Source organism: Emys orbicularis, chromosome 13 (assembly GCF_028017835.1).
Source record: "Emys orbicularis isolate rEmyOrb1 chromosome 13, rEmyOrb1.hap1, whole genome shotgun sequence".
In the NCBI taxonomy this organism is placed as follows: domain Eukaryota; kingdom Metazoa; phylum Chordata; order Testudines; family Emydidae; genus Emys; species Emys orbicularis.
Window position 1 is genome coordinate 275,217 of NC_088695.1, and position 12,185 is coordinate 287,401.

Sequence of the window (12,185 nt, forward strand, 5' to 3'; positions counted from 1 at the left end):
TGCCATTACCCCCCCCCAACACCTCCATCAGGGTGACCCCAGAACTTGGGAGCTGGGGGGGCTGCAGGTCGGGAGTGAGGGGCACTGGCAGCGCTGGGGGGCGGGGGGAGCCCAGGGCTGAGCTAGCAGGGGGCCGGGTTGGAATTGAAGGAGACTGGGGGGGTTGGGGGTGCAGATGGGGTGAAAGAGGGCGGGTGGGCTGCCTGCCAGTGCCCCCTTCCTGCCCCATTTCTCTCTCTCTCTCTCTCCCCCAGCCTCCTGACCTGACCCCCCCATTCGCCCCCTTGGGGGGAGGGGCTGGCTAGGAAAGGGGGTGGGGGTGGGGTAAGGCTAAGAAGGGGGGTGGGCGGGGAGCGGTAGCTGCTCCGGGTGTCTCTGCCGGGCCTTTGTATGGGGCTGGGACCACACAGGCTGCCCCCCTCCCCTCGCCCCCCCCGCCCATTGTGCCCAGTGAAAGGGCCCAGAGGATTATGGGGCGGGAGTGGGGGTGGGGGAGTTAGCTCTAGGGTTGGAGTTGGGAGGGGCTCACACCAGACACAGGCAGAGCCCCACCCCCCTCTCCTCACTGCCCCATCACCCCAACCAGGGTCTCCCCTCGCCTCTCTCTGCCCCGGGCTCTGCTGTCAGGCCCCCCTGGAAATGGCCCCTTAACACTTCGGGGGGCACTGTACCCTAAACCCTGAGCCACCTGCATGCCCCCCACCTGTCAGCCAATCAGAGAGTGTCGCCTTCACACCGTTGGCCAATCAGCTCATGACAAATCCATATCTCCCCACCTCTTGTCCAACCAGAATGGGCAGGGGGAGGGAGCTGGCAAGTACATTCAGCCAATCGGGTTTGTGACCTTCCCTAGCAGCCAATCAGAGGGCGCTGTCTATATTCCCTGCCATCTGTCGACCAATCATTTGCACCTATATTTGCACCCCCACCCGTTGGCCAATCAGTTTTCACATGGTGAAGGTGGGGCGGGATAATCCCCAGGTTATGGATTGCCACCTGCCAAGGTTGGCCACTGGTCTCCATAGAGATAGTGAGATGGGGGGATCAAAGGGCAGAGGTCATAGGGGCTGACAAGTTTGGGGTTGATGGATGAGGGAGGTTGGAAGGGGACAGTCACCCGCCCACCCCCCTCCCCTGAGCCAGCCAGTCCCTGCCCTGGGGCCGGGTGGGAGCCAGCGCCCCCTAGAGGGGACAGGTCCCACGTCCCATTCCCCGCCCCCCTGAGCCAGCCAGTCCCCGCCCTGGGGCCAGATGGGAGCTGGTGCCCCCTAGAGGGGACAGGCCCCCATGTCCCATTCTCCGCCCCCCGGAGCCAGCCAGTCCCCGCCCTGGGGCCGGATGGGAGCCGGCACCCCCTAGAGGGGACAGGCCCCATTCCCCCAGGCTGTGTGGGGTGCTGTGGGGGTCATCCCCCCCCCATCTCCGCCAGGCGTCGATAGGAAACCCCGGCTCACGACGTCCACACTCAATTCTTGGGCGCAGACACAAGAATTGCGTTTGGACAATCAGGAGCCAGCGTTCAGTGCAGGCCGTGGGCAGAGTTGGGGGCTGGGGGATATGTGGGGGCAGCCACGGTGCAGGGAGGGGTGTGAATGACAGCGTGAGGGGGACGATTCACACACGTCACCTCCCATGAGCAGCGAGACCAACACAGGACGGCAACATGCTGATAAGCATTTGGGCTGGAACAGCTGTGGACTGGGGTTCAGATCAGAGTGAGCTCACAGGCACGATATCACATGTATAAGCCATTATGCAAACATGTCCAGCTCACACGTGTCACATTACACATCTGAACTGAACTGGAAACCCATAGGCTTGCACATGGGTGAGCTGTGATGCAAACACGTGAATTCAGACACACTATACAATCATACACGTTATCACACATGATCACACACACGCATCACACACCATACACAAGCATATATGTGAACACACACACAGTGCCTGATGCAAACATACATGAACCCACAATAAATGAGTCTGCTACAAAAGTGAACTCTGTTGTCAATAGAGTTGTCTAAACATATGAATCTACACGTGCAAACAGGGCAACCAACACATGTGAATCTGGTCATGTGACCTCATATACATGATTGGCTACAAATGCACATAAACCTGCACACTCACACATGTGTGATCCCTGGCATGAACATGTGTCCATTTGAACATGGTAGTCATGAGCTGTTATGCAAACAGATGTTAACTCACAGCTATACATGTGAGCTGTCATACGTGTAAACTCAAACATAGGAACTGACACCTGGGATCTGGTCCAAACACACATGGAATCATGGGTAACATGAACTCACACATGTATGAACTCTGATGCAAACCTTTGTTAACTCACATATATGCCCTCATGCCATCCATGAACCAAAAAAAAAAGTGACCTTGTGTGGCACAGACATGTAGTAAAAAAAACCGTGAACCATGATGTAAACACATGTGAGCTCACCACCCACCTGCATGTGCATACATAACCACAAACACACATGAACTCAAACATGCTCTTACATGTAGGAGCTCTTCAAACACGTGCGCTCATTCACATGAGTTCACATATGCATGTGATATAAACTGACCACAGCTGAGCTCACAGACTTATGAGCAAGGCTAATTAACACACACAAACTCACATAAATCGTCAGGCACACACTGAGCTCCCATGACCTCTGACACACCCGCACTCACAAGCAGCACAGGGTGTGACATGCGTACACATGGAATTGCACAAGTGTCAATGTGACTTCACAAGAACTTGAATGCAGACATGCATGAACTCACAGATAAATGTGATCCAACATTGTCTGATCAGAAATAAACATCAATTCATATGTTCTTGCAAACACACGAGCTCACCATTAAACATGGCATCTGCTTCACATGTGATCTACACGTGGCTTCACCCAAATGTGAGCTGTTATGTCAGTACATGTGATCCCACATACATGATCCTCTACACACATGGAAGTAAATGTGGAGATGCGTGCACACACACACACACACACACGGCTGACACATGCCTGCCTGAACTCAATGACCACTGTGACCTGGGTCCCACATATGAACCCAGATATCTTGTGAGCACACATGGATAATCCCAGGAATTCACATGTGTGTGACCTCAGGAGCTCACCCTTTACCTCCTAACACACACACACACAATCAGGCAATTAACGAAAGCAGGGAACTCACCCTGTGGACCCCGATCCCTGGAACCTAGACATGGGACATGGACTGGGGGAGTGGGTCTGAGACAGCCCAGCCCGGAATAGTCCCTCGGGATGGTCCCAGGACAGGGTGGTCCTAGAGGGTCAGTTCTCCCCACACCGAGTGCTGAGAGGTCCCATGGAGATTCCCCTGGATAATGCATGTCACATGCTAGCACCCAGGACACCTTACAGCACACATGCTAACATGCAGAACCCCTCCATCCCACATGCCTGACACACACTAACACCCCTCAAGACATGGTAACACACAGGATACCCTCAAGCAACACGCTAACACAGACACTGTAAATCCTACACACTAGCGTGCAGTGCACGTCACAACCCTCACGCAACACGCATGGCCACAGACACCGCAAAGCTCTCAGCGTGCCAGAGACCTGACTCCTACACAATAACACAGGCATGTACACATGAGACACATGGGACACCTTGCAGCCCTCCCAATAACACAGAGGACACACGAAATCCTACATGCTAATGCACAAGCTAGCGCACACCCATACACACGGGGACCCCCACCAGCTCTCACACTACCCCATACACATGTACACACGCAGAGACACACTAACACACGTGGGACGCCCAACAGCCTGTCTGCTAAACACATATGGCGACGCATCCTCCCACACATTAACCCAGCCAGCCCCGGACTGCCACATGCGTGAGACACATGTTAACATGCAGGACACCCCCCACCCCCGGCTGACACAACCCAGAACATACAGGAGCTAACAAGCCCACAAGCTAACACAAGCTTCTCCAGCCCCCTTCCCCGCAGCAACTCCCGCCTAGAAACAGGTGGGGAGAGACAGCTGGACAGACCTCCCCCAGCCCCCCGACTCCCGCCCCTCAGGAGCTGGGGGTGTTCCCCCATCAGACACAAAGAGGAAGGGTTTGCAAAGTCCCTGGCTGTCCGGCTGTCCATCCGTCCCAGGCCAGCTGTGGGGGGGGGGGGGAGGAGGTTTGACACCAGTTCCCCCCATTGGGGTCAGTATGTGCTGGGGGGGGGGGGACACTCCACCTGTTGCCTTCCTAAATTCCCCCTCATGGGGAGGGAGAAAAGGGGTTAATTCCTGCTCCCCTTCCTGCCCCCCAATCCCTCCCAATCCAGCCCCCTATTCCTTCCCCCACTTCCCTGCTCACTACCCCCACCCTGCTCCCCCATCCCTACACCCCACCCTGACCACCCCCATCTCCCCCATCCTGTGTCCCAGCCCCCACACAACCGGCCCGCTCCCAGCCCCATTCCTACCCCCCACCCACGCTGGGGAAACCCCCCCAAATCCCCCCACAACCCCCTGCAGCCCCATTCCCGCTCCCAGCCCCAAATCCAGTCCCCTCCACACATAGCCCCAGACTTCCACCCAAATCCCCCCCAGCACCCATCCCACTATTCCTGCCCCCTCTGAACCCCCCAGCCCCTGCCCACCGGTTCCCTCGCCCCTGGGGGCTCCGGCCGAGCCCCCCCCCCATGAGATGGGGTGTCTGGTTTCCTCCCTCCGCCCCCTCCCCACAGCAGCTAAGAGGGGGTGCTGCCCCCCATCTCCCTACCCCCCATTCCCCATGGGGGGCGCACGGATCCCCCCACCCCTCCCCGAACCCCGTCCTGGGCTCTGTGCGCCGGCTCCGTCCCGGGTGTGTGAGCTGGGGCAGGCTCCGGCCGGACCCCCCCCCCACAACCCCCCCGAGGGGCCGGGCAGCTGGGCCACAATAGGCGGGAGGGGGAGGGGGCGGGGGACCCTCCGGCCGCTGAATAGGCTCGGGGGAAGCTGCCTGAATGGGGATGGGTCCGCCCCCTCCCCTATGGGGCGCGGTGTGTGTCCCCCGCCGCCCCCCGGCCCGGCAGCCACCCAGGGCGGTGGGGAGGGGGCTCAGACCACCCCAGAGGGGCCCAGACCACCAGCTCCCAGCTCTTGGGGGGAAGGGAGGGGGACTCAACCCCCCCAGCTTACTTGGGGGCAGGGCGAGGGGCTCAGCCCCCCAGATTAGGGCTCAGACAGGGGGAAAAGGGAGAAGGGCTCAGACCCCCAAAGGGCCCCCCCCACCCTGGCTCTGACACACGAGGGTCCCTCCCTCCTCTCTGCCCCCTTTGTGCGCGGCTCCCCCGCCCCCGGCCGTTGCCCTGAGAGATGGGGCTGTGAATGGGAGGCATCTCCCCCCAGCGACCCCCCCACCGCCCGCCCCGCCGGGACAAGGGGGCGGCGGCTTCAAACAGGAGGGAAGCGTGTGGGATGGACAGAGCCCCCTCCCCCCATCCAGCCCCCTAATCCCCCTGCTCCTCCTCCCCACAGCCCCCTCCCCTCCCCACAGCCCCCCACTTCCCCTGCCCCTCCTCCCCACACCCCTCCCCTCCCCACAGTCAGGCCCCCAATCCCCCTGCCCCTCCTCCCTACAGGCCCTTAATCCCCTCTTCCCCCCACCCTCTCCTCCCCTTCCCACAGCCCCCCCACTCCCTGCCCCTCCTCTCCACAGCCCCCAATCCATTTTCCCCAAACCTCTTCCCCTCCCCACAGCCCCCCACTCCCTGCCTCCACCTCCCCATAGTACTCTAATCCCACAGCCCCCTCCCCAATATCCCCACTCCTACCCTCCCCCCAGTTCTTATACCCCCAGGCCCCAAATCCCTGCCCCCCACCTGTCCCAGTCCCTCCCCTTTTCCCCAGTCCCAGGCTCCCCCCACCCCCCGCGGCTGCAAACACTCATTAATGCAGCCCCACACACAGCCTCCTCCAGGGATTTGTCGCTGGGTTACAGAGGAGAAACTGAGGCACAACGAGAGGAACGGAGTGCATAGAGCCCGGAGGTGAACCCAGGAGTCCGGGCTCCCAGAGCCCCCTGCCTGCTCTAACCCACTAGATCCCCACTCCCCTCCCAGAGCTGGGATAGAACCCAGGAGTATTAGCTCCCAGCCCCCCCCCCGGCTCTAACCCACTAGTCCCCACTCCCCTCCCAGAGCTGGGATAGGACCCAGGAGTCCCGGCTCCTGACCCCCGCCCCTGCCTGCTCTAACCCACTAGATCCCCCTCCTTTCCCAGAGCCAGGGATAGAACCCAGGAGTCCGGGCTCCCAGAGCCCCCTGCCTGCTCTAACCCACTAGATCCCCCTCCTTTCCCAGAACCGGGGATAGAACCCAGGAGTCCGGGAGCATCAGGGAAGAAATCAATGGGAGACGGAATCAGCCTGATACAATCAGTGTTTTATTTTAATATGCCGCCCCGGACCCCTCCAACTCAGCTCCGCTCCCCAGATCCTGCAGGCCTGGGGGCTTCCCGGGGGGCAGCTCATGGAGGCACTTGGCAATCGCTGCTTCTCCCAGCGGTGGGCGTGTGTCCAGAGGCTGGGGGCAGATCCATCAGAGAAAGAGACCCCCTGCAACAGAGAGAGAATGAGGGAGCCCCTGATGGAGGAGGGAGACCCCAACTGTCTCCCCCCGCTCCCTCGTCTCTCTGTTCCTCCCGCTTTCCCCCACCCCTGCCCCTACTCCCAAGCACCCCGTATCCCTGCCCCTCCCCTCATCTCTGTCTCTCACCCCATCCTCCCGTCCGTCCTGGCTGGTCTCTACCTCACTAGACCCCACTCCCCTCCCAGAGCTGGGATAGAACCCAGGAGTCCTGGCTCCCAGCCCCCCCTGCTCTAACCCAGCAGCCCCCACTCCCCTCCCCGAGCCGGGGAGAGAACCCAGGAGTGCTGGCTCCCACCCCACCCCCGCTCTAACCCACTAGTCCCACTCCCCTCCCAGAGCTGGGATAGGACCCAGGAGTCCTGGCTCCTGACCCCCGCCCCATACCTGTCACCTCCACACTGGCCCCTGTTATGTAGCGACTCTCTTCTGAGGCCAGGAAGACGCAGACGTCAGCGACCTCTGGGGGCAGAAGGGGTGGGTGGGTCAGTAACAGCCACACGTGTGGGGGCCATGGCCCCTTCCCTAGTGGGGAGTCTTCTGTGCAACACCCCAAATCAGTGTGCACAGCCCCGACCCCCCCATACCTCAATCTATACATGCACCCCCCAGAACTGTGCCCCACACCCCTCCTCCCCACGCCCAGCAGATCCAGCCCCACTGCACAGGGCACCCTGAGTCGGGGGTCTCACCTTTGGGGTCCCCGAGTCGTCCCAACGGCACCATCCCTGCAAACTGAGCAGTGGGAGAGGAGGGGTCAGAGATGGCTGGTGAGCATGGAGCCCCCCTGCACCCCAGGGGAAAGGGGGGAACCGGGGGGCAGGGCACGGATCTGCAGGGGAAGGAGAGGAGTTGCAGGGGGGAGGGGGTAATAAGGGGTTATGGGCTGGGTGCCTCAGGGGAGATAGTGCCCCCCCTCCCCCGCCCCATGCACCACTCCGAGGAAGCTCATAGCTCTGTCCAGGGCACTGCTGTGTGGAAGCTCACAGCCCCAATCGCCCCCATCCCCTAGGTTGTGGAGCAATGGGGGGTACTGGGCAGGAATACGGGGTGTGAGGGATTGTCGGGCTCCGTGGGGAGGAGGGCACTGGGGGAGGTATGGGACAGAGGGGGCTGAGGGGACCAGGGTGATGGGGGAATATGGGGCAGGTTCTTCAGAGGGAAACGTGGGCTGGGCACGTGGATAACGGGGTAGAGGGGCACTATGGGGCTGAGGGGAACATGGGGCAGGGGGGCTGTGGGGTGGGGAGATATGGGGCAGAGAGGGGTTGTGAGGCTCAGGGGGAGGCAGATACGAGACAGAGGGGGTTGTGGGGCTCAGGGTAATACAGGGCAGGTTCTCTGAAGGGAGGGGGCGGGGGAGTTATGGGGCCCAGGCCCTCCGGTGTTACCTTCTGCAGCACTTTGGGAGGCACCTTGTCCGTCATGGGGGTGGCGATGAACCCGGGAAGCACCACGTTACAGCGGATCCCGAACCTGGGGGGGACCATGGGGGAGAGGGCAGCCCCCCTGCCTGGTCACCACAGCTCCCCCTGACCTGCTTCCCCCCAACAGCCAGCTGCCCCCAACTATGCCTCCCAAACCTCCACCCCAGCCTAAGCTCCAGCCCCCCATCTTCCCAGAATAGCCCCCCACATCATCCCCCTACCCCCCTGCCCATGATTTGCCCTACTTTTCCCAGGCCTCCTCGGCCTGCCCCCCAGCTGCACCGCCCAGCCTGTACCCACAGCCTTCCCAGCCCACCCCGCAGCCTGCCCCCTTGCCCTGCAGTCCTCCCCCTCAGCCTGCCCCGCCGTCCTCCCTTCAGCCTGCCCCCTTGCCACCCTGCAGTCCCCCCCCAGCCCCACCTGGCCAGCTCTTTGGCAGCGGTCTTGGTCAGCCCCTCCACGCCAGCCTTGGATGCTGCGTAGCTCACCTGTCCCAGGTTCCCCACCTGTCAGGGAGAGGGACATGTGAGTACAGGGCACTGCTCCAGGGAAGCTCACAGCCCACATTCCCCCCCCCAGGGCACTACTCCAGGGAAGCTCACAGCCCCTATTATCCCCCCATAGCACTGCTCTAGGGAAGTTCACAGCTCCTATTATCCTGCCAGGACACTGCCCTGAGGAAGCTCACAGCCCCCACTATCCCCCCAGGACACTGCTCCGAGGAAGCTCGCAGCTCTCACCTTGCCCACGATGCTGCCCATGTTGATGATGGACCCCCCTGGGGCTCCGCTCTCCACCAGCCCATGCGCCACAGCCTGGGTGACCAGGAAGGTTCCCTGGGGAGAGGGGGACCAAGTTAGCCGGGGGGGGGGGTCCCAGCTGGGGGGGCCCTGCCCTGCCCCCATCTGGAGACCCCTGTACCTTGAGGTTGACTTGGAGCACCTTGTCGAATGCTGCCTCCGTCTGCTTGAGCAGGAACTCGTCCATGGTGATCCCGGCGCAGCTCACGCAGACCCGGGGCGAGGCGCAGAACCGGGCCTGGGGACAGCAGGGGGTCAGGAGGCCTGGGTTCTCCTGAGGCCAGTGGGGGCTTGTGCTTAGAGTGGGGGGGGGGGGGCGGGGAAAGGGGTCAGCGGGCCTGGGTTCTCCCGGACACCAGTGGGGGCTTGTGCTTAGAGTGGGGTGGGGGGCGGGATCAGGGGGCCTGGGTTCTCCTGGAGGCCAGGAGGGGTGTCAGGACACCTGGGTTCTCAGGGAGGGCAGTGGGGCCTAGTGGTTAGAGTGGTGGGGCGGGAGCCAGGACTCCTGGGTTCTCTGGAGGGGAGAGGAATCCATTGGTTACAGTGGGGGGAGCCCGGACTCCTGGGTTCTCTCCAGCCCCGTTACCTGGATCCGAGCCATGAGCTCCCCCACGCTCTGGGCTGAGCTGACGTCCACCCCGAACGCCTCGTGCTCCTGGCCGGGCTCCCCCCGTGGCAGCCCCCGCACTGTCTCCGCAGCCCCCGCTTCATTCTGGTCGGCCACGGCCACCAGCGCCCCCTCCTCGGCCAGCCGGGCACAGACAGCGCGGCCAATGCCGCTGCCCCCGCCTGCCATGGGGGGACCAGGGTCAGAGAGGGGGGTGGGGGGGGACCCAGAACCCCTCTAGGGACCCCCAGAACCCCCCCCGGCAGATACCTGCACCAATCCCGCTGCCCCCGCCTGCCATGGGGGGACCAGGGTCAGAGAGGGGGGTGGGGGGGACCCAGAACCCCTCTAGGGACCCCCAGAACCCCCCCCGGCAGATACCTGCACCAATCCCGCTGCCCCCGCCTGCCATGGGGGGACCAGGGTCAGAGAGGGGGGTGGGGGGGGACCCAGAACCCCTCTAGGGACCCCCAGAACCCCCCCCGGCAGATACCTGTACCTATTCCGCTGCCCCCGCCTGCCATGGGGGGACCAGGGTCAGAGAGGGGGGTGGGGGGGGACCCAGAACCCCTCTAGGGACCCCCAGAACCCCCCCCGGCAGATACCTGCACCAATCCCGCTGCCCCCGCCTGCCATGGGGGGACCAGGGTCAGAGAGGGGGGTGGGGGGGGACCCAGAACCCCTCTAGGGACCCCCAGAACCCCCCCCGGCAGATACCTGTACCAATCCCGCTGCCCCCGCCTGCCATGGGGGGACCAGGGTCAGAGAGGGGGGGGGGACCCAGAACCCCTCTAGGGACCCCCAGAACCCCCCCCGGCAGATACCTGTACCTATCCCGCTGCCCCCGCCTGCCATGGGGGGACCAGGGTCAGAGAGGGGGGTGGGGGGGACCCAGAAACACCCCCCCCACAGAGCCCCCCCATGAACCTCCCCCCAGCCTCAGGGACTCCTCAAAATCCCCCCAATGCCCCCTGGGCCCCCCCGCCTCGGGGGCCCCCCTGCACAGCCCCCCAGGAACCTGCCCCAGCCCCTCAAATCCTGGATGGGGGGGTCTGGCTCCCCATGGGGGGGGGTCAGGCCCCGCCCCCGCGCGCCCCCTGCTGGGGGCACCTGTCACCAGGGCCAGCGTGGAGCGGAGCCGCAGCGGGGCCGCCATGACAGTTGGGGGGGGAGGGGGGCGGCGGCGCGGGGACCATAGAGCGGCTGCGGGCCCCAGGGACGGCAGCGCTAGTCGGGAACTCTATGGTCAGAGTCCTCCCGGCCCAGAATCGGGGGGCGAGAGGGGAGGCGGGGTTGCAGGACTCCTGGGTTCTCGGGGGGGGGGGGCGGCGCATGGGAGCCAGGACTCCTGGGTTCTCTCCCCGGCGGGGGTGGGGGGAGGATTGGGAGCTAGGACTCCTGGGTTCTCTGGGGGGGGGGGGGGGAGCAGCGCATGGGAGCCAGGACTCCTGGGTTCTCTCCCCGGTGGGGGGAGGATTGGGAGCCAGGACTCCTGGGTTCTCTCCCCGGCGGGGGTGGGGGAGGATTGGGAGCCAGGACTCCTGGGTTCTCTCCCCGGCGGGGGTGGGGGGAGGATTGGGAGCCAGGACTCCTGGGTTCTCTCCCCGGCAGGGGTGGGGGAGGATTGGGAGCCAGGACTCCTGGGTTCTCTCCCTGCTCGGGGGCTGGGAGCCAGGACCAGACCCTGATGAAGCAGGCAGTGAGGGGGTCACTCCGTGCCCCCGCTGTCCATGGGGTACCGCCGCCCCCCACCAGTACATACAGACTTCGCACCAACAGCACCTCAGATCATTGTTTAATTCGTTAATTAATGACACAATTTTTGCTACAATCATCCACAAAGTAGTCCTGCATGGCCCCACCCCATCCCCTCCTGGCCCCCAATCCCCAGCCCACCCATACAAAAGCAAAATAAAAATCAAAAATATACCCCCCCTTATAAAACCTTTCCTGCCCCCCCATGGGAGTAATTGACCCCACAACCACCAGGCTCCAAAGTCACCCCCAATTAACAGCCCCTCCCCCAGGACATACCATTCAATAGGGACACCATCGAGCTGGGTGCTTGTGATTCACCTTTCAGCCCCGGGTGCCTGGGTCCGCATGGCACCCCTTGATCCTGCAGTTCATGCTAATTCCCCCAGGTCCGGACGCCTGGGTCCGCATGCCAATCCCCCCCCCTTCCCCCAGCAGCCCCAGATGACTGGGTCTGCTTGTCCCCTCCATCACCAAAGCCCCTGCACCCCAGAATCACCCCGTCCCCTCCAAAATAACCTGTCGGGGTACTGTCGCCTAGCAGTGTCTTGATTAGCCCTGCTCCGCGCCCCTCTGGTCCCCAGTGTGGTGGGGGGGGGGTCAGGGCAGCCACCCCATATGGAACTAGCCTGGATAGCTGCTTTGGGGTCACACAGGGTGCATTGTGGGGGAGAATTCTGGGTAATCTGCCCCAATAAAACCTGGTCCAAGAAGCAAAGGATTCTGGGTAACCCCCCATGTCACACCCCCCCCCCCCCCCCCGTGGTCCAGAGGGCAGGGGCTTTTCTCCCCATCTTCTCCAAACCAACCCATGATGTGGCCCGGAGGATTCACTTCCATAAGCTCCCCCTTCCAAAGGAAGGGGCGGCCCTGGTGCCCCCCATCCCGCCCTTATGGGACACACAGGGCCGGAGAGGTGGGGAGGGACTTGGTTTTGGACCCTCCCAGAAAACAAAT

At 62.8% G+C, this 12,185-nt stretch overlaps 1 protein-coding gene across 1 annotated transcript; it reads right to left on the minus strand.

Moving 5' to 3' along the window:
• Positions 1 to 6,421: 6,421 nt before the first annotated feature.
• Positions 6,422 to 9,662, minus strand: HSD17B8 (hydroxysteroid 17-beta dehydrogenase 8). Its single transcript, XM_065415513.1, has 8 exons — positions 9,453 to 9,662; positions 8,988 to 9,104; positions 8,807 to 8,902; positions 8,487 to 8,572; positions 8,031 to 8,115; positions 7,332 to 7,374; positions 7,027 to 7,101; positions 6,422 to 6,608 (listed from the first exon to the last, which is right to left on the minus strand). Exons 1-8 carry the CDS (start codon positions 9,660 to 9,662, stop codon positions 6,592 to 6,594), a joined length of 729 nt encoding a protein of 242 aa, XP_065271585.1. The 3' UTR covers positions 6,422 to 6,591.
• Positions 9,663 to 12,185: the final 2,523 nt, after the last annotated feature.